The sequence below is a fragment of the Aythya ferina genome (genome assembly GCF_964211825.1).
Source record: "Aythya ferina genome assembly, chromosome: 6".
Taxonomy (NCBI): domain Eukaryota; kingdom Metazoa; phylum Chordata; class Aves; order Anseriformes; family Anatidae; genus Aythya; species Aythya ferina.
In genome coordinates, this window is record NC_140303.1 from 36,590,520 (window position 1) to 36,613,631 (window position 23,112).

Below are 23,112 nucleotides of genomic sequence, written 5' to 3' on the forward strand. Positions count from 1 at the left end.
GAATCTAGAAGATTCCCAAGCACCTGGCAAAAAGATAGCACAAGATATTTAATATTGGAGTATTAATGGTAATAAATATAAACTAATAAATAAATATAAACTTAAATAAACTATTAACTAGCCCAGAAATAAAAACTTGATCTTCCCAGAAGTCTGGGAAGGGACATCTAAAATACTTGTTTCCTGGACCTTTGCAGATAGCAGTATGCCACATATGTATTTGGTGTGTATACTGCAATGCTTGAATAATAACAAACAAACTTTTTTAGGAACTACCCCATGTATGTTACATAGCTAACATGGAGATGCAAGTGGCAGAAATTTGATGCAGTCCTGGATTAACTTTCAAAAATTATCTGTGAAGAAAATTAAGTCAGAGTTTATATATCCATCCCTCCAAACACAAATCAAGTTCCTCAAATGTCTTCAAAGGAAGTAGTTTCAAAGTCGGAGAAATATTTCATACTCCCCCTCTCCCCCCCCCTTAACCCCATATTTCAATCACAATGTTGAGCTTCATCAGAAAACTGCCATTTAACTGTATGGAAGAAAAAAAAAATCAGCCCAATATGTTTTAAATGAATAAGTATAACTGGTGAGGGGCAAAGACCCTCCTTTGTAGGACTACACATTCTTAACTTTTTCCCTAGTAATATAAATAACGTTACCAACCAGCTGAATGCTGGCTGCTTCATATCTTGGTATAATGGGCAGATTCAATGAGATGAAATAACTGCTATTTTCCTCTCCATTTTTATAGCTGTCAACTCAAGCTCCAAGAGAAATGAAAAAATGAGAAGTCAGAGCAACGAGAGAGTGGGGAGAAAAGAGCACCTTTGAAAGTTTTGCCTGGCAAAGGAAAAGAGATATGACAATAATGCAGAGGCTAAGAAGGCATTTATCTCCCCACATAAAGAAACATCTTTCCTACATCTTGAAAACATTGCTGTCCTACTTGTATAAAGTAAGTTTGATTGGAGACATCTGAAGAGATGTTGTGGCACAGTATTAAAAAGAGAGTCCAAGTTTACCTGCATTCACAAAAAGTGTATCTTTCTAGCAGACATGTAAAGTATTTACTAATCTGTAAGTGAGGTGTGAATACCTATTTGTGTTTTGAAGACGTGAGGTTTACCCTTCTGGTCAGAATAATTTTATCAGGTTTATGTGTACTTTTCTGCAAAGGCTTTTTTAAAATTTTTGTTTTTATTTTTTCTCCTCCTCTGTAACAGAAGACCACAAATGTTCTGGTACATTAAGCACAAAAATATTTTAGCTAGATCCCGAAGAACAGCATAAATCCAAAACTGTTAGCAGATACAGAGAAGCATCCAGTGGTGCTATATGAACATAGCTGTAATCATTTGTGGCAAAAGCTTTTATATTATGCAGAAAATAAAACTCACTATTGCTTTCACCTTCACTCTTAAATACATTTAGTTTCAATTCCCTAGTCTGCAGAATACACAGATCACTACATCTAAATTCTTATAAAGGAAATTGTGGCAAAGATCCAGGCAGCATTTCGCATCAATAGTATCAATCTGGACTCATTGAGAAGTCAGAATTCTTCATTACTAGGCCTGCAGACTCCTCTAACTGAGTATAGAGACTGCTTTCCTGAACATACTGTGATACTCGTTTGATTGAAGCTGAGGAAAATGAGTGACACATCTTCATCTCTAGGTTTGAGAGGATACATATAATGTGGCCTGCGTTTTGCAGGATAACTGTAGCATTTATATCCACTGAGTCATAAATCGACTCACAAAGCACATTTCATGTTCCAATGAAGAAAAGATGGGACTTCTTTGCAGAATTTACTGCTTCTGCATTACTTGTAACTCTATTAACAATAGCTTTGGAGCTTCAAGGGGACAGAAAGTTCTGTATTTGTCTTAGTGCTTCACCGTAGTCTGTACTCTTATCAAACAGTTGGATGAAAACAGACGTAATTTTTGACACTCTCTTACCCATGTGCTTCATTTAACATAGCTCTCAGCCACCTTGGGCAATTTCCTTCATTGTTGCATGATGATGTTACATGACACTGGAATTTATAACTGTAAAGGATTACACCATTCTATTATTTCAGCATCACTCTGAGGTCTTCATTACCTAGTGTGACTTTTTTGGATTTGCTGGAAACTTGAGAAGTACTCAACAGATTTATCAAGTTTCCAATCAATGTCTACACTTCTGTTAAAATGATTATCTTAGAAGATAAAAACTTGTGCAAAGAAGATACAGTACTTCATTTAGACAGAGACTCATGAAAAATCTCAGCATATGTTAAGAACATTTTCTTCCACCTGTGTTTAGTTACAGAACAATACATTCCAGTACAATCCTTTCAGGTTCTGATTTCTAAAAGCTTCAGTGCTAACATGCAGACTTTAAAAGAAATACAAATAGCCACAGTAATGTTACCCTTTTTCTGGATGTACTGCAATAGATCTTGGCTGGTCCAAACCCTGGGATATAATTACATATCGGAATGAGCCATTGAGTCTGGAAACTTCAATTAAGTTGAAGCCATGATCCGTCCAATATATGTTACCTAGGAAAAATACCATGAAGTTACTGGAAAAAGCAAACACTACTTGAAATGTGAATTCTTGAGAAATTAATCTTAAATGTGTAAGTTAAGACCAGAAACTAGCTGCTATATTTTAAATTACATGCATCTAATATTTTTAATTTCCAGTCCTAGTCAGCCTTCTGCTTTAAAGTATAAGGCTGTAATAAAACTAACTCCTCCTCCTCCCCCCCCCCAATTAAATCAAATTAAATAAATAAATAAATAAATAAATAAATAACCTCCACACACAAAAAAACAGTTGTACTATGTTTAAAAACAAAACAACAACAACAAAAAAAAACTAAATTACTGAAAGCAAATCAAGTTATTTAGTCTTGAGCTGAAATGAAAGTGCATACTGTCAGACATCATGACAGTACCTCAAGCAGGTAAACTCCTACCTGCTATCCAGTCCACTGCAATGCCTTCAACTCTTCCCAAGCCATTTGTAACAATGTCTTCTTTCCATGTCTGGTCTCGTTTAGATCTGCTGATTTTGTTGAAACCCATGTCTGTCCAATAGATTGTATCATTACCTAGAAAAAAATATGATAAGGATTCTTGGATTAATTTAGTTACTTCAGTCCAGGTACCTATGTCAGTAACTGTAAAACTTCAGTAATATGTCAGAGTAAACAAAGGAATGGTTATCAACACTATCATTTTAGTTCCAGAATATTCAGTGCTCTGAAGAACTGCAGTGCCAAACTGACTATATAGTCATTTCCTTCAGTAATCATTCAGATTAAATTTTGGCAGTAGCAAAAAATGTAACTAGAAAAAAAATAGAAATTTGATAGTGATATAATAAAAACATAGAAAATGGACTCATAGAAAATACTCACTAAATTAATTTGCACTAAACTAATAAGGATCCCTGTGGGTTTCAGATACAAATAATATTACAACATTTGCTGAGTTCCAGTTTACATTTGGAGATAGATCCAAATGATCCAAGTGATAAGCCCCTCTAATTTTATTAAGACACCAATTTTCAGGGGTTCTCTTATGCTAATAATCAAAGTCCTGTGTATCTCAGTAAAACATAACGTTCTCAGTAGGACTCAACCACTGAAAACCCATGTCATGGGAAACAAGGCAATAGGAATACAAATTGAGCAACTGGCCTTTATTCTGCTATAGACTTATAAAAGTGGATGACATTGCACAGAACTATGCATCAATGCTGTCTGTCGGGTGTCACTTGATATCATAATTGTACAAACCTGTTTTATTTTCCAAATTACTCGGAAATTAATAGAAATGGGGATGAAAATTCCCTTCAGCATCTGCTTCCTGAAGTCAGTTCTGGCTTCAGACAGATGGAAGGAAAGCCTATACTCAATTTGAAGCCTTCAGCAGATATTTATCTATTCTATTTTATTCTATTTTATTCTATTCTATTGCTGGAATCTGAAAAGAGAAGTAGTACCTGGGAATGACCATGGCCACAAAACAGGAAACAACTATCTGCAATTTTCTGCAGCTTCTACGAGTATTTTGCTGAGTGTTGAGCATTAGTATCCACTGCCTTGTACTCCAGTACAGTCCTCAGGCAGCTTATTAGCAAACAGTTAAAATGAACTCCATGCATTTTGCCAATAAAAATTTGGTAGCTCAAGAGTCAACATAAGAAGTACTCATTGAGAATTACCCTTTTTCCTAGGCCTTGTGAGCTTAGTCTGTAAATGTTCAAACCAATTATTTCAACTAACAGAGTACAATCTATTCTCCTTTGCACCTTTACATACCTGCCACAGATACAAATGCCTAGAGGCACAATGATAGCATGAGTAAGAGCAGGGACAAACTATAGACAGAAATCTGGGGAAAAATGTGTGACAGTGGCTCTGGGTTCCCAGCTCACACTAAGTACAACAAAACTGAATGAAGAATTGAGAAGACTCTGCTTCTGAGAAAAGCAAAATCTTCAAAGTCTCAAGTCCCTTCTGAGGTTAACTACTGCAGAACTGAAAGGGGCTCAGCAATAAGAATGTGTTCTTTCAAAACTATTAATGATTTTATTACTCTATTGTAATATACAGTCAACTTCTACTTCCTCCATACATAGTTGCAATTATTTATTTATTTGTTTTTATTTCTTTCCCATTTATAGGAATGGGATAAGATATCTTCCACTTATATGATAAACTATACAAAATATTTACCTGCATGAAAGTCTATGCCCACAGCAAATGAAGTTCCGGATACAGGCATTAAAGCATCCATTTTATCATTTGGATCAAGAGGTATTCCTCTAATCCCTTCATGAACAGAATACATAAGAAATGATTCAACACCTAAGGGGAAAATCAAATAGGTAATGAGAACAAAATGGAGACTCCTAATCAACAAGACCTGAGGAATTAACACGTGCTAGACATAATTTTCCAATACAGCTCCATAATTTTCTAGAATGATAAATCCAGCTCTTTGAAAACACATTCATGAATTATTATGGCATATTTATAATTAAATTACAAATACACATTCCTTCTATTTTACAATAGAAGGAAATTATTGTACATTTAAAGCAAGCACCATCTTATGATTAAGTAATTAGCTTTAATGAAAAATAAAGCTAAGAAGAAAATACTTTGAATTATGAGAAATTTAAGAATATTTTCAGTGCATAAATTTTTTATCATATGCATTATTATTTTCAGTGCACTTTATATATTCAAGGGACAGTTTTACAGAACTTGTAGAAAGCAGGACTCAAGACTGTATAAATTATCTTCTGAGGCATGAGATTCCTCTCACCTCATTTAATCATGCACACTTCCTTTACAGACAACACAGAAATGCATAGTTTAAGGGAGAAATGCATGTGATGTATTTTAAATGTTTACATTTGTGTTAGTTGCACTCCAGAAGCATCTATTTCTATTAAGTGGGAAGAAACAGTTGAGATGAATCACACCTTTCCACAAATAGAATTATAACAAGTACTTTGTTGCATTAATCTCAAAGTTCATATAATAGAACACTTCTAAGTTTAAGGGAAATTACACAGCATAATGATATGCAACTTGGAATTTTTAAGAAGTCCAACTATGATACAGGAAAAGTTCCTTTTTCTTCACACATTTTTTAATAAATTTATTTCTTTGTAAAAAGCTAGCTCATAGAACACAATACGAACCACAAAGTTTCAGATAGAGAATTACCAAATTTCGTTTAAACAATAAGAAACCTAGCTCGCAAATGAAATGAGCAATACTAAACAAATATGGTATGTGCAGAACAGTACTTCTCAGTTTTTGTCTGAGTTTTTAAGAAAGAATAAAAATAGTTAAAATTAAAATTAGAAGAAAATTTAGTCCTAATATCTGTTATTATCTAGAATGCAGTATAAAGGAAGAAAACTTCAGATACACAATATCCACCAGTTTTACTTTAACCCACAACTGCAAGTTATGAGTATCTGAAGTAAAATTAAAAGAACTATATTAGAAAAAATAAATAAAAATTGTTAAGACCATGTTATTAAGTTACATATGACAAGCACTGAAGTAGTAGAAAAGCCACATTCATGTTGCTTAACTGTTTCTACGTATTCTCTATCATGAGTTAGATGAGGCAGCAATTCCCTATTTATGTCCCTATTTATTCCTAAGGAATAAATAATTTCTATATTTATTCCTATAGGAATAAATAATACAAAATGTATACAACTATAGCACACCTCAACAATAAAGTGCCTTTTACTGTTTTGTATTATTCAGGCAAAAAGTAAAACTTTAGATGTAAGCTGTTTTCATTTTCTCCTCCTCAAATAGAAAAAAATAATAAATAAAATAATAATAACACATAATATATATTATATAATATATATAATGATATAATATATTATATACAATAAATAACTATATTTTAATTAAATAATGTATTATTATTATTATTGTTGTTGTTGTTGTTGTTATTATTATTATTATTATTTTACTTTATACTAAGGGCAATACAATAACAGTAGATATCAAACATTTCAAATACTGCAGTCTGTAATTTAGATTTAAGATATGGCCTAGATCAAATATATATTATTGACCAAATGATGGGAAAGGTGATCTGCTTTTCTGTCTGCATTAGGAAAAAATGTGAAAAATATTCCTTAGAGCTTCCACAAAAAGTTATGCAGAACTAAAAGAATAAATTAAAAGTCATATTGAAATTCTGTCTTAACCACAGTAAACACTCCTTTTTCTCTGTTGCAGCTTGAATCATACATATTAAGTATGGTTAAATGAATTAAAATGAATAAATAAAGTTTCTTTGTATATTGCTTACAGTGTTTCCATAAAACTGAAGTTAGATAAAGTAAATACTGAAAGCAGTTTTACCTTTGCATGACATGCGGTTTTTTTGAAGGTTGTAGCCTACTGTACAAACACAGGTCCTGGTGGTTTCTGATGTAGGTAAACAGAGCTGGGAACATCCACCATTGTTTAACTGACAAGAATTGCTGCCTAGAACATAACAGGGGAGAAGACACAAGAGGCAGCAAAATTTTAACAGTATAATCCTGACTAAAAATGAGTGTTGTCATCAATTTATTAATATTAACAGAACCAAATTTTGTTCAGGTAAAGTCTTTGCAGTGGAAATATGCACAAAATACTTCAGGCTATACTATTATTCATGCATTTTGTCATGCTACAGTCATAGTATTTTACCTGTGCACTGAGTTGTGTTTCTTTTTTTCCCCTCACCGTTACAAATAACATTTTTTTGAATAATGCCTTTTTTATAGAAAAAACATATGATAAAACTGAAAATGTCATATTAAGTTTATGAGTAGCAATACTGAAATCTCACTAACTTTAGTCCAGAAGGCATAACTTATTCAAGACCATCAGCAAAACATGGATCATATTTTATTAATTCAAATGTTATACAAATCTTGCATCTTCATGAACTACCACTTGTCTAGTATAATTTACACACACTCCAATGTGATCTCATAGCTCTCTGATCCTACTTCTTAATTAGAACATTTCATTTTAATACATACTTTTTAATAAGATGTACAATGAACTTTGTACAAAGTACAATAAATACAACTCAGTAATTTGAAGCATCACGAAGAAACACTTAAGTCAACTATGACATACAAGGAATTAGTTGACTGCAAGTTACCAAACCCGTATGAATCTAAGAAGTACTTATTGCATTTATTTCTGTATTCGTAACTTTGAGATATTTCTTCATCTGAAGTCATAAATATGCACTAATGATTGAACTATACGAATACGAAAGACACCTGAGACATCAACCATTCTGTGATTCTCCAACATTTAAAACTAAGGGCAAGACTTCCAAAGCACATTTGGTATTTCCTAGATTTGGTAAAATGGCAAGTGTTCAAGGGAAAAGCTCAATATGGAACTGAATTAATAACATTGGGCCCTGAAAATGAGGGCTGAGAATAATGAAACTAATCTCACATTTTCATAGACTTCTTGATGGACATCTTGAGCATGACAAACTGGTGATGAATATGTGATCTTTGAGAGAAAAGGTTGAAATTCCTATGGAGCAAATCTGTTGATTAACTTTTCCATGGCTAACTGTAATTTTAATGACTAACCACCCTGACTGAATCTTAATCATTCAAATAAAAGATTTTAGAACACCCAAATGATGCGTATCTAAGATTTGGGTCTGACTGCTGATGCACACATAAGTCATACATGCAAAAGCAAGTTATTGCCACCTTTAAGAACACTTTATTCATACCTGTGCCCTTTGTAGCATTCATCTCCCATTCAAAAGTGGAAGAAAAAAGGTTAAAAAAAAAAAGGTAAAACTTAAATGGCTTTGTCAACACACAAAGCTCTAATATACGATCTAATATAGTGGAAGAAGTGGAGCAGCCCCAAAAGCCTTTCTTTCACACTTGTGTTCTGTGAGATGATGTTAGAAGTTCTAAAATTAGTTATAGAAGATTAATAATGATAAAGATAGCAAATTATGTAGATCAATATACAATTCTAGTATATCAGTTAGTGTATTTACCAAGTATAAAGGTGGCGTCCAACCAGGGAGAAATTTCTGAGTGAAAAATCTAGCAACTGTACAATGAGAAAACATGGTGTGACTTTCAACTGCAATAGAAAAAAAGCAGAACCCTCTTGTTTCTAAGTAACTTATTTTACAGACTTAAAATATTTGTATTAATTCTCTGCTTTAGGTCAAAATCAGTGTTATTGTTAAGGATCTTGAGTCCCACTGTGTTAAGTGGTCTTAGGATCACACAAATGTATTTGGTCAACGTAGGACTTTTATCTTGTTGTAGTACCCAACAACGGATAAGCCTCAGTGCCAGATTTTTCTCAAATGAAATGTGACCCTTGTTCACTACTTTCTGAGTACACTCAGTAACACACACAGGCCAAGAAATAGAATGCTGGGTTAGTAACAAGAACACTTTATGAGATATAACCTTCATACTGGAAATATAAGGAGACACCAAATGTTCAACACAACACAATGTATCTAACAAAGACACCAACTCTACTTAAGCACAAGTCTTGTGTACGTTAATAAAACCAGATATTAAATATTTCTCCCTACCTAAAAGCTAGCTAATGAGATCTTTGGACTACATATTGTCCATCAGACAGCATAGCTCCATGCTTAGACTACTTATTTTCCACCAAATATCAGACGCTTTAGCTCCATCCTGTGTTCTTTTGGAAGCTTCTCCACAAAACGAAATCATTTGTAGATCTCATCGTCATCACTTTCAGTGCAACCATCAGCACTTTGAAAGCAGCTGGAATCAGAAATAATCTCTTTCTAAAGAATCTCCCAAATGTTTTCATCTCTAATCACCTCCAAATTCATAAAACTGTGTGCATGATCCCAAATTACACTTTTTCTTATTATTTTAATTCCCACTTTGCCATCTAAGTTTTGGCAGGATTAGTAATATTCCCCCATTTTGTTGTTGTCTAAATTTTGATTTATACTGCCATAATTTCTGTCAATTTAAATGAATTAAGCTGTCTTAAAACCAATAGATAATTTAGAATATTAACAAATTCTCTGTTAATACTTTATTTGTTTAAACTTTCAAAAATTTGAGACTGTTTACACACCTGCTCTTATTTTCTGACTAAAAATTTTAAACTTAGACTTTAAGGAACTTCAACACTCATTACAGCATGAACTGTGGAAAACATCTAATAAATTAAAACACATCAGGCAGATGTACTAAATCAATGATCTTATATTCAATAATTTATTCAATAATTAAATATTTAAAAGTATTTTATAACGGAATTATAATGAAATGAATGTTACTGTGTTCAAAGAATGGATGGAAAATAACACAAGAAAAGGTACTACGTAACCTAAGAGCTGGTTAAACGTGCTTAAAATTTTACATACCTTGCTGTGCTGCCTTATCATACACTTTCATATGCACAACACCTGAAGTTTTGTTTCGTAGGACAGCTGGGTTTCTTCCATCTCTTTTGTTACATGTACCAATCTGAGCTAAATTCTGGTCTGCCCACCAAAGCTTTTTATCTGTAAAATTTTCAAAATTTTAAAATTAAGAGGAACATTATTGAATTACTTATGTTTGAAATCTAAGGGGAGATGGAGGATTTTCAATGTAATTTTCAATGTAATTTTCAGATCAATTGTAGGCAAAAATTACTCAAAGAACAAATTAAATGTTTCTTTAAAAAATAAATAAATAATAATAATAATAACAATAACAACAATAATAATAATTTTGGTCTTTTTTTTTTTTTTTTTTTTTTTTTCTCTATAGGTGAAATATTTTCACATATTATGAAGTGGAAAACCTGTGAATTATATCCAATTTATAACTGAAAGTTACAAAACATTATTCACATATCAAATACTATTGCTAAACAGGGTTTGTTCTCAGAGTTTGATATAACCATTCATTATGTACATAGAGATGACAGGAACTCATGTTTTAGGCATTCACTGTCTTGATTGCTCAAATTAATAAGTATTAGAATTATTATAAAAATTAGTAAGAATCTTGTAAGTGACTAAGAAATTATTGAAAACACCAACTTACATTAATAATAAACATTTTTAATCATAAGTTACATGAGATATTAAAATAACAGAAAAAAATGTCATACTATGGACATACTAGCATAAAAATTCAAATCATCCTCATCAATCCACATATACAGAATACGTAAGTGGCATGAAGGACTTGTCAAAAATTAATAACAGAAAATTCTCACAGGATGCACAATTGCAGCATATTTTTCAAGGGTGGGATTTAAAGTGACTTGAGTCACAAATATTTTGTTTAAATGTAGACAGTATTTTTAGACAGTATTTTAAGTGAAATGATGATAGAAACACGACATTTGAACATTTTCCTGTAGCCATATCAGTTATTGTGGAATGTGAAATTTCATTAAAAATAAATTAAGATACAAATGTCATATTGATGCAAAAATAATGCGCTTCATAACAATTAAAACAACAGTGTAGGAAGACAAGCTATTTGAAAGAAATTTCAAGGAACTGAAATATATACATGAGATGTATATTGTCTCCATGTCACTTACTTCACTTCAGGAAATTTTTTTTGGTGAAATATCATTTAAATAACAACATTAGATAATGTTTAGTTTTGTTCAGAAAACTACAACATTCATCAATGCCATTTTTCATCATACAACTTTGAGACTGACTCTTCATCTGCTGGATTGCAAGTAGCTCTGCAGTTAAAGAGCTTCTGCAGTTAAAGAGCTTGTTAGCATTATATTCATCTAACAAAAGCTAACAAGATGCCCTAGTGTTGATGGTTTAGGTCAATATAAACTATGTTACCTCAAACCTTTACTGGGGCAATATTCCTACCAAGTTTTTAATACTTCGTGTTTCTTGCAGCTATATAAGTGGGCTACAATAGAGGTCACAACAAGCACAGAGCCAAAAGAAACAAAACAAAACAAAGATGACTTATCAAGAAACACATCAAGAGCAAATAATGCAAACAGAAGAAAAGTATATGAAATATACACTTGAAAACCTTCCCAGCAGCTCTTGTAGAACACTTTTATTCCCTATTGCTAAGGCTTAGAAGACAGAAAAGACTGAAACGAGAGGAAATCAGAACTCCAGAAATGCACTTAAGTAAGTCTTCTCGCTATTTCTTTATATTTCTATCCATACAAAAAGCCTCAGTTATTAGCTTTTTTATAGCTCTGAAGGATGACATCAAGACCTTATAAAAACTTTCCACACCACCTACTTCCTGCCCAAAGAAAACACTAGGATGACAATGGCTCTGTAGTATGGCATAGCTTCTGGGACAGCTACTGGCAGGGACTAGTAAAGTATCAAAAACTAGGGATACCCAAGGACTGCTCACCCTTGCTCCACATCTGAGACTATCAAAACTTCAGAATCACAGTATTGAAATCAACCATGACATGCTTTTGTGACTTGCCATGTGCCAAGAGAGGAAAAAAAAAGTGTTTAAATTTCGCACACACAGGCATTAGCATTACACATTGAATGTGAGATGATTTGTTTAGTGTAAACTAACATCTTCTACATAAATATTCTTCCACGAGGTACGTGGCAATAGCTTAGAATAGTTCAATCTACAGCAAAGTGAAGAATGCACTGAAATTACAGAAGTGTGTTACTGAAAGGCAAGTAAGCTTCTGTCAGATCAAAAATAATAATAATAATGCTTACTGTCTAATTTTAAGACTAAACACTAGCTAATGTAAACTTACTTCCAAAATGAGAACTCTGCTAATTCTTTCCAACACAATGTTCACAGTGAAGAGCTCCTTACCTAACTAATGCCAAGTCCTTCAGTTGTTTCCCTTATAACATAATCTTTTCATTTTTTATCACAATTAATTTCAGCCAGCTTGTTCCCATCTATTCATCAATCTCAATGGTTGCTGGAAGCAAAGCAAAATAGTCCTTTCCTGTCTGGTAGAGACTGAAACACAGAGCATACCAAACATACAGAAAACACTTAGCCAATGCTAACTCTTAATGTCATCCTTCAGACATTGCATAAAAGCATTACTTCAGCGAAGAATTTCCTGATATTTCTAGTCAGCCAAACAAATCCAATGCAAAGCACTGCTAACCGTTTCTATGAGGTGCAACAGGAACATCAATATCCCGTATATCATTTTTCACAATAAATGTGTATGTTATTTCTGCTAGTTGCTAATTACTATTTAAAAAAATAAGAAAAAAAAAATAACCAATGCAAAGATAACACAATCTTTATCAAAACACAGATTTCCTTATGAAGGACAACTGAAGAACATGTATATGTCATACTTTCTCAACAAGCTCACAAGCCACCCAGTACAAACTCTTGTCTGCCTGAGCCCCAGTATACTGCAAAATAGCTGAGTAATTGAATGGTCAAATCCCTTCCATTTGCTGGCACACATATACTGGTCAGCTTATCACTTTATGAACAGTTCCAGAGAGGCAACAGCATGTGCTTTGTTTTGACACAGAGAAGACAGAGAATGGAGTGGAGAGAAAAAAAAAGTGTAGACACTTAAAAATATGAGAGGAAAACGGGGTATTGTGATAGCAAAAATTGGAATTGAGAACAGAGGAAGGTCCTTGCAGCAGAATGGGGCAGAAGATGAGGAGAAAAACTGATCTGAGCTCTTAGGATAAAGGAAGATGTGGAGTTTTCCATTGAAAGCATTACTGGGAGAAAAATAGAGATAAAAACCAAAATTACTTTGTTTTTAAGATGCAGGAGACAGGAAACCAGTCTTCACTCTTCACCAGTTTCACTTCTGCTTCAAAAGCTGCTCATTTGAGGGTACTTGTACAGAAAATCCTAAATTAAAATGCCTACCTAATGGAAATTCTGCTGATTTTACCCTGTAGAATAATTTTTTTTTTACAAGTGAACAAATTTGATTTTAATGCTTTCAATTTTTAATTAAAAACAAATAATAATCAATAAGTAACAAATCATGGAAAAAACGAAAAGCAGACTCTACCTTCCAATGCATCACGATATAATTTTATGTAGCTTTTTCAAACTCTAACTCCAATGAACTAATGCCCAAACACTGACATGAAAACCATAGCCAAACTTGTTTCATGTCCTGAACACATTACTCCTCAATGCCTCTAGAATATACACAGATCTTTGATGTGATGGCCTCCAAGTATGAGGCTGACATGTAAGTTCCACAGTCTGTAATGTATTTCACAGTACCAGTTTCTCGCTTTCCCTCAAAGCGGTAAGATGATCTCCTTCCAACTCATTGCAGGTTGTTTCTATTGACTTAGTGAAGTCAGCCACCTTTGTGACTGGCTCTGTAGTTTATCACTTCAGAAAGATACAGATTTTTATGTTATAAATTTGAAGCTATACTTCTGCCCCAACCCTCAGCCACAGATGATTTCCTATATTTGCATTAATAAATAAGTTTAATCAATTTTGTTGGCAAATTTAATTAAGCAAATAAAATGTAGTCCTGGTACTACCTTTCTAGTAAGCTTTAGTAAAGAAGCAAGGTTTCATTCACCTATCTGTTTATCTCTCAGTTTAAAAAAGTGTCATAAAAGCAAGTTCTAGTAACTCCCTTCTTCTCTCAGCCTTTTGGAAAAGTTGCCACTTTAATAGCATCTTACCTCAGATTTAGACTTGACCAACAGTCTTGAGGGCAATAAAATATGGGTCTCATGTGAATATTACATTTAACCAGGAAAGGTAAAGGTAAAACAACAGAGAAAGTAAAAGAAATTATAGCAGATCTCTGAATTTCTTCAGAATTATCTTCACTTTCCTATGTGTATTTTTAAACTGGAAGAATGTACATGGTAGTATATGGACATGTTTAGGTTAATAAAATATACAGCTTTGCAGTGAGTTAACATTTCACTCATAACACTTAAAATATTAATGACTGTGAAATACTATCTTGCAGCAATGTTCTACATGAAGAAAAATATATGAACATTTCCTTTTTTTTCTCCAAATAGCTATGTATCTTTTAAAGATCTTAAATGAAATAATTAAACGGAGCAAGTCCATATAATTGCAAGTTTAACATCATCAGTATTTTCATTTCAGAAAGACAAAGTTATTACTGCAGATGAACTAGAAGTAAAACACTATATCAAAAAACTTTTAATCTTTGGGAACACTGCATTTCCAACAAATATTGTGTGTTAACTTCATTTCCAGTTCATGTTCCTATCAGTTAAATGAATTGTTGCCTATGATGCAGTTTTAATATTTAAGACAATTAATATAGAGAGCCAGATAGCTGAGTGTTTCATGATGAAAGTTGCAGACCTGAAAAATAATTTCCATTGCAGTAACTGTACTTCCACAAAATAATATAAACTTTGAAAATATAAAGGAAGAAAAGCATTTACTGAGTGGTTTGCACACGTATGTTTTGACAGAACAGTCTACAGAATTGAAATATCCTGAATATGAAGATTTGGAGATATAAATGGAAATCTCCAGTGAAACTGAGAGGGTGGTCGGGCACTGGAACAGGCTTCTCAAGGCAGTGGTTGTGGCACCGAGCTGCTGGAGTTCAAGAAGCATTTGGACAATGCTCTCAGACATAGGGTCTGATTTTGGGGTGGTCCTGTGTGGAGCCAGGAACTGGACTAAGTGATCCTTGTGGGTCCTTTCCAACTTGGCATACTCTATGTTAATTTTATTTCTATATTAATTTTAAATGAAATTTATCATCCTACACATCCAAAGGTGCTAGAATTTACTGACTGAAAAGATCGGCCTGTGATACCTTTCTGTTAAATTAATAGTAGCTTATAAAAATCTTTTGAACAAGAAATTACTGTGCTCAATTTTGATGGAATGAATTATAACAACAAAAAGACTTAGATGTGAGTTAAGAATATAGTGGTAACTGAATGATATAGTCCACATGAAAATTGGAGGGCTTTTGTTTGTTTGTGTGTTTTGTTACATGAGATTATGACCCACAATAATGGATTGTCTATCCTATAAGCTTAGTTCAGCTTTTTCCATGAAATAATTTTACATGTGTTGAATGGGGCTTTGATCTCGGCTGGATGGGGCTTTGAGCAACCTGGTCTAGTGGAAGGTGTCCCTCCCCATGGCAGGGGCTTGGAATTAGATGATCTTTAAGGTCCCTTTCAACTCATACCATTCTATGATTCTAAGATATTTCAGTATTCAAAACCTGTATTTCAGCATTAATCACATTAGCCAATTAAATAATTTTGGCATTGACTGTCGTGTGCATGGTATATATCAGAACCTACAGTTTTATGTATCAAAACCCACCCATAAAATTAGCTATAAGGCTGGAGTACAGAAAGAGAGCAAAATGTATACAATTTTGATGTTTTGTAGCATTTACTACAAAGAGGTGACCAAATTCTTAGGCGTTTCTTTAGTATTTTTGTGTGAAACTCATGTTTGGCTATGGTTTAACAGCCTACCAAAACTGCAATCTGATGACTATCTCTGGAGAGCAAACAGGCATAATCCCCAAATAACCAACTTTGCATATTCTTTTACCATGAGATGAAAGCATGAAATTTGCTTAATCAGGAGGTTCAATCAGCACTAATTATCCTTAACACATAGTTTCCTTTCTCCCTTTAGGTATTAGCATAGAGCCAAACCATTTCTGTATCACCAACAGGATGTTCAGTGATGTGCCTCTTTAGCTTACTATGTTACTAGATGAAGCAATTGCTGCTCAAGGGAATAGCATCTAGACAATTTCCATCAGTGATGTCAGACGTGTAAGATCATAGAGTTCTTTTTTTCCTCCCTTCACAACAGACTCAAGAAATAGAGAATGAATCAGCACAACACAAATTCATTACTAGCCCTTAGAGTACTGGACTGCAAATGCAGAGGTTATGTAGTTTCCTACGACATCTATAATAAGTTAAAAATCTATATTAAAAAGTACAAATCAAAACAGATCACAAGAGAATAGCCAAAATACACTTCATAATAATTCTTTTATCTTCTTCTTCCATCCTTGTTAACATGAAACCTGGATAAATACTATTTAGAAATATAACTTGCAAGATCTTTCTGAGCTAGTATTCATTTTTATATAGCACAGAGGTTTTATGGTGCACTACAAGATTTTGAAAGAGATATGGATACAATATGGGGAATTAAAGGAGAAAGGCAATCTGAAAATTTAAGGAGATGAAACTCATGCAAATCTGGTCATTTCAGATGTATTTTAAAACAATAATAATCAATTTTTGAACTACAGGCCTCTTGAAGAAGAATCTCTTAAAACTACCAACCAAGAAGCATTAACTGGTATTAGCTGTTCAGTTGTAAAATCATAGATTTATAAAGGTTGGAAAAGACCTTCAAGATTATCTGGTCAAACCATCCTCCAACCCCCAATATTACAGACTTAGATCTAAAAAATACAGGTTTTAGTTGTTTGAAAACCACTGGATATGTGATACCTACCACAACACCGACTCACACACACACACACACAAAAAAAGGTTATTCATTAGGCTGAATTAATCTGTTTCTATTTTTTAAATAAATTGATTATTATGTAAACCCACTTGGCTAGCATAAAAACAATTTTCTTCTAGAAAATAGCAAAGAAGAAATAGCAACTCTATTTGAAATCTTTAAATATCAAACTCAAGTTAAATGATTTGTTTGATTATGTTAACAACAATGTTGCTCGATCACTAATTACAATCTTGTTGCTGAAACTGTGTTATCATATATATTAAAATTGTTGTATTTATCCATTTTGTTGGGTAATTAGCATTAAGCACAGCAACATATTGGGAAACAGCAATTTCAAATGCCAAAAACTGCTACACTAGCATTGTGGACAGTCCTTTGGAGATTTCAAGCAGTACTCCGAATGCAAATTTTGATGGACCATTAGTTTTCATTAATGATAGTTTGAGTATTTATGGAAGACAACTATGTACTGTACTTAGAACTGGGCAAATTGCCTAGATATATTTCATATATTAATGCTAATGTAATGAATGGTGTTACAGCAATTAGAAGACTGATGACTTGGAAAATTAAGGTGTATGTATTTGAAGTTTCCCGATCTAAGCAGCCCCTTTGATTTCACAGTTACATTCAGCAAAGTCACAGCTTCCACCATTTGAGTTACTTGAAATGGATTGTAGTGGTTTTTTTTTAAACTCTGTGTAGTGAAAATGAAAAAAAAAAAAAAAAAAAAGGAAGAAAAATCAAACAACCAATATATCAACTAACCATATGACTTAGAGTAAATGTCAGCACAAATATATTTTAGTAATATGAACCAAGATTTTCTGTCCAAAATTAAATACTGTAATTGTTATTGTCTGCTTGTTTGTTTGGTCGCACACCTTGATGGCTGTATTATATACAGTTTGTGTTGAAAAGAGATTGTTCTAATATCTGCATTCCTTTTGGAGAAGCTAATATATATCTCCAATTTGGTTGCATTGCTGAATGACTTTCAATAGAATATTATGCACTCATAGAATCATTCACTATGTTCAGTTACTGTATTTTATGCTACTGAAGAATGACAAGGGAAATGTTACTATTTATCACCATAGAACATTTCCTTTGAGGTTTCTACTATATCATATTCCAATTTTCTAATTAAGTGAGCTGGATTTTGTGTAAACTACTTCTGTGAGGACCTGATACAAAATCCATCCAAATATCTCTCATGGAAGATTTCAACATCGTTTTCTTCTCAGCTACAACCTTACAGTAACTAATCAATACTTCTCTATCAGTGTTCAATTTTTGATTTAGGGACATTCAAGGAAGACTACATCAATTTGGAAATATTTTAGATATTACTGCAAGCCCCTTTGTAATCAAAATCTTGCTGTATAATGACTTTGCTCATCAATCCAGAAATACATAAAATTCTCACACAGGAGTAAGTTTCCAGCGAGTTTCAGTTAGAGTCAAGGAACCATAATCACAAAGCATCTTGGAAGACAGGAAATGAGACTTTATACAGAATGCCAAATACAGCTATGTAATTTGATTACACAGAGACAGGAGCTACCAGGAAAAGTGCCAGAATCAGATATGGAATATTATACCTTAAACTCAGTCAAATCTTAAGACAAGTATAGAAAATGTTTTCTCATTTTCTAAATCTTGAAAAGAGTACCAGATTGTAGATTCTCTCACATGGAACATCCCAAACTTCTGTAAAAGTAGATATATTCTGTATCAACCTGTAAATGGTGTCTGTAGTAGGTGTTAAAAATTATGCATGGAAATGAGTATGATGAATTAGAAAAGCTTGTAAAAGACCACAAGAAACTTCACAGGAGTTGAACACAATAAAATGAATTGTCAGTACAGTGGCAGAAGAAAACTGCCATTGACCACATGCAAGACAATGAACAGTGGGATGTACTGTACAAAGTATTAACATATATTTCTGAATAGTAATTTAAGTAAAAAACAACTGATGTTGCACTCACTGACTTGCACAGAAGGAATGTGCTTTTGCAAAAAAAAGTTGGGAAGAGCAGACCAGAAAATGTGACTTCATCATGGATTGATAGCAACATCTTTGTAAGATGTTGCTGGGCAAAATTAATTTTTTATATGTCTAAGGGCAAGGGAAAACTAGTAATTTTGTATATATTCAAACATTTTGCTTTCATATGGAATATAATTTTCATCTCTTACATATCATACATCAAAAAAGAAGTGGCAAAGGCAGGAACCAGAAGACTAGGAATTCTGGAGCTTAGTGTATGGAAAATGACTGACACTGTTGAGTAGAAAAACAATAGATCCAAAGATCCAAAATACAGAAAGACATGAATTACGTAGCTTGTTTCCATTTCTCTCAAAGATAAACCTTGTCATCAACTTTTTTGTTAGCATGATTTTAAAGGATCTAATAGTCAGAAAATGTTAATCAGAGTCTGGAAAGGACAGTAAATACCTGAAACAGTAGCAGTTAGCTTCCAAACAGTTTACAGTGGTTAGTTACAAAAAATTTTCAGGATTGTAAACTATAAGAAAATCTCCTTAAATCTCCTGGACATTGTCAAAAGACGTGTTAGTTTTCTGAGCAAAAAGCTGGCCAGACAGCTGCCCTCTGTAAGAATCAGGGCTATCTCATCACATTATGGCCACTGCAATAAAACCAACTAGTTCTGTCTTCGCAATGAAGTGAGATTCCCTCCAATCTTTCCTGGTTTTAGCTGTTTAGAACAATAATGTTTCTAACAATCAAAAATAACTGACCAAAGTATTATGACCTGTCGAGACTACTTTACCACAAGTGTCTGAAAATACTGAACTCCATCTCTTCTATCTGCCCCAGTGGAAACATAGATCAATGATATGACATGATATGATCATAACATAATATTAACAAAAAATTGAAGTTCTCCAAAATACTGCTTTTATCTGGTTAGGTACCAAATGCTGAAGACAGAAAAATGCAAAAGATAGCAAAAGCCTACAGGACTCTAACACTGAGTGGAACCCAAATGCCAGAAAACGGTTAAGATTTTTGGCACATACGTCATGTCTATTTTCATTTTAGTTGCTAAACATTAACTACCCCCGCCCCAAAAAAAAAAAAAAAGAAAAAGTTTTTTTCTGCTCTGACTTGTTTTACACACAAAAATGTGTAAATATAAGAAGCTGATATAAAGCTATCATCACTTCAAGAAAATAGATGGATGTTCCACAGAATAAAAATACACAGGAGAAACAAATACAGAAATCTTTCATGTTTTTCAGTCAGAGCATGCAATACTGTATCAATAAAAACAATACTGTATCAATACACTCATACTGAAATGTCATATTGCAGTTTATCAAAACTATGGCTCCTAAATAAGACAAAACAAAAAAGCAGAACAAACAGAAAAAAATAAACACATATTGTGTTTATCAATTTTGAATAGGAAGGTTTGTCATCACCCACAAAAACAATGTACCACAAACTAGTGATATTGTATGAATATATGTTTAAAAACTAAGCTGTAGAAGTTCTTGCCTCTCCACACCGGCAAAAAATCTACTTTCATACAAACACAAATGAAACACTCTTCTTTAAATGATAGCTGTAAACTCTTTATTCTATATCCCAAATGGATCATCACTGCTGTAGCTTCTGTGAAGCACAGATGAAGACGATACCATATATGTTTCAGTGACAGTATTGGACAAATGTTCTTTACAACATCTCATATTAAAGACCTTCAACAGTTCCCTGAAGTAAAGGTCATCTGTTCATTCAATTCAGAGTCACAATCAAATAAATGAAAGATGATTTTTCCATATTAACATTCATGACTCCTTCTGACACAAAACTTGCTTTTGTTTATGAATGCATATATAAAAAACATCCCCTTTCTAACTGATTTTGACAGCATTTACAGCTCAATACTGGCCAAATAGTTTCACAATAAAAACTTCTTTAAGCAGCTTTTACTTTAAAATATAACAACTTACACTGTGTGTATAAAGTCTTTGGGGTTCCTTTGAAGAATTTTTCAAAATTACACCAGCTATATGTGCACTATACAGTTAATCAAATAAAATACATTTTTAAAGAGACTGGTAGTTGATGAGTCAACTATACCAACAAAAATCTAGTCATAAACAGAATTTATTTGTGGAAAATCCAAGATAAATATAAATCATGTTGAATTAAACCAGAATAAAGGTGAGAAAGGCATTTAGAAGTAAATAAAACACTAGTTCTGATTTAAACTGTAATTTCTTAACACACTGTACCCTAGAAAGGGCAAGAGATGAAGGTACATATAAGAAGCATTTGGATTGACAAAGATATATTCTCATAATATTCAGCATTCTCCAACTTAAATACTCCATTTAAGAATTTTTACTTATGTTACCTCTCTTCTGTTTTGTTTTCTTTTGTTGTTTTTTTTTTTTTTTTAAGTTTAAAAATATTTAAATTATCCCAATATTTCTAAAGTGAAATGCATAAAAAAGAAAAAAGTTGATTGAATACAAATAATATTAGCAGATATTTGAAAATCCAACTCATCTATTTATGAAAATGTTTCTTACAAAACCAAGTCTCACTTTTGCTGTATGCATTATCTACATTAAAACAACAATAACTTTTACAAATTTTTGACAGTTCATAATTAATTAGCTTCCAATTGTTTGAAAATTATTGCTATTATAACTGTACTTACCCATAATGGTTAAAGCTGTGGCTTTTGGTAAGTCTTCTTTCATGGACTCTATTATTTCAAGATTACCACCATCCAAGTTGCATCTATTTATGGTTCCATTTCCTGAACTTATCCAGTAAAGTTTGTTCTCCACATAATCTATTGATAAGCCTGTAATTAACATATGCAATTTTAACTGTTGTTTGAAAGCCTAATCTACATTTAACATTAAGCTGTTTTAACAACAAAAATGTGTTCAACAAAAAAAAAAAATACATAAAATTGTTATTTATCTACTCAAATGTTAAAAAACAAATCAAGAAAACCAAATAAGCTCAGACATTTTTAGTGAAAACAACATGCTTCTTGAAATATTTCTGCCTTTATTTCTCCAAACATCTACAGAAGTCAATCAGCGACTGACTCATGAAAGTATCATATGGCAGAGAGCTACTTGAAGGAACTGAGGTCCTAAGAGATGTCATTAACTACTATCAAATGCCAACCAGAAGCCAACATTTTTATTCTGCAATTATGAATGTATATTCTTAAAACAATCTTTCTGTGTGTGTGATTTTAAGAACTAAGAAGAGTCTGTTCTCTCCCTAAATGCATAGTCTTCTGTTTAGAATGCTGACAAAAATTTAAAAAAAAAAAAAAACAACAAAACTTAATGACAGTACTCAATAAATTTATAGTTACTAATTTTAATTTAATTTCATAGTAAACTGTCTTCATGATCAGCTCTTTGGAATTAGAAGCAAGAGAATTTAGAAATAAAAATATTTGCAGAATAGCCTACTAAGTAAACAAAGCATATAATATTCTGGAGTAAAGTGCAAAGAACTAAAAGACAATATATTTCAGACTTCTCAAATCCTTTAAAACTGTTGAAGAAATTGCAGCAGGAGATTTTCCACAGTGAAATACACTTGGCATGGTGACAATACATGCCATAATAATTTGCTTTGGTATTAGACTTTTCCCAGAACTCGTATTAGGTAGCAGATGATTGCCAAAAAATACTGTATTTCACTACAAAGGTCAGCTTCTAGAAGGCACGAAATACTCTCCTTCCATCCTGTAATCTGCTTCTCTGTAGAAAGTCAGATAAATTTTAAGAATTCTGACAGAAGAAAGCAGCGCCATGTGCTGCAGTACTAAGAACTTGCATCAGGACACTACTTTACGCACAGCTGACATAGTAAGCCAAAAGGTGTCCACTTTGTAAGCTTTTCAAATGTAGTCTTCCAGTTCCTTTACAGTTACTGATATTTGTTCTGCTCTCTGCAAGTGTATCACCCAGAGGAAAAACAACAAAAGCTAAAGAGAGGATACCGAGTATTGCC

At 32.9% G+C, this 23,112-nt stretch overlaps 1 protein-coding gene across 1 annotated transcript in view; it reads right to left on the bottom strand.

Moving 5' to 3' along the window:
• LRP1B (LDL receptor related protein 1B) overlaps positions 1-23,112 on the bottom strand; it is a 542,116-nt gene that overhangs the window by 160,392 nt on the left and 358,612 nt on the right. The window contains exons 32-37 of the mRNA XM_084523375.1: positions 21,785-21,934; positions 9,977-10,117; positions 6,925-7,050; positions 4,750-4,881; positions 2,983-3,117; positions 2,431-2,560 (exon numbers count right to left, since the gene is read on the bottom strand). Coding sequence (XP_084379501.1) covers positions 2,431-2,560; positions 2,983-3,117; positions 4,750-4,881; positions 6,925-7,050; positions 9,977-10,117; positions 21,785-21,934 — 814 coding nt within the window. The remainder of the gene's footprint in view (positions 1-2,430; positions 2,561-2,982; positions 3,118-4,749; positions 4,882-6,924; positions 7,051-9,976; positions 10,118-21,784; positions 21,935-23,112) is intronic.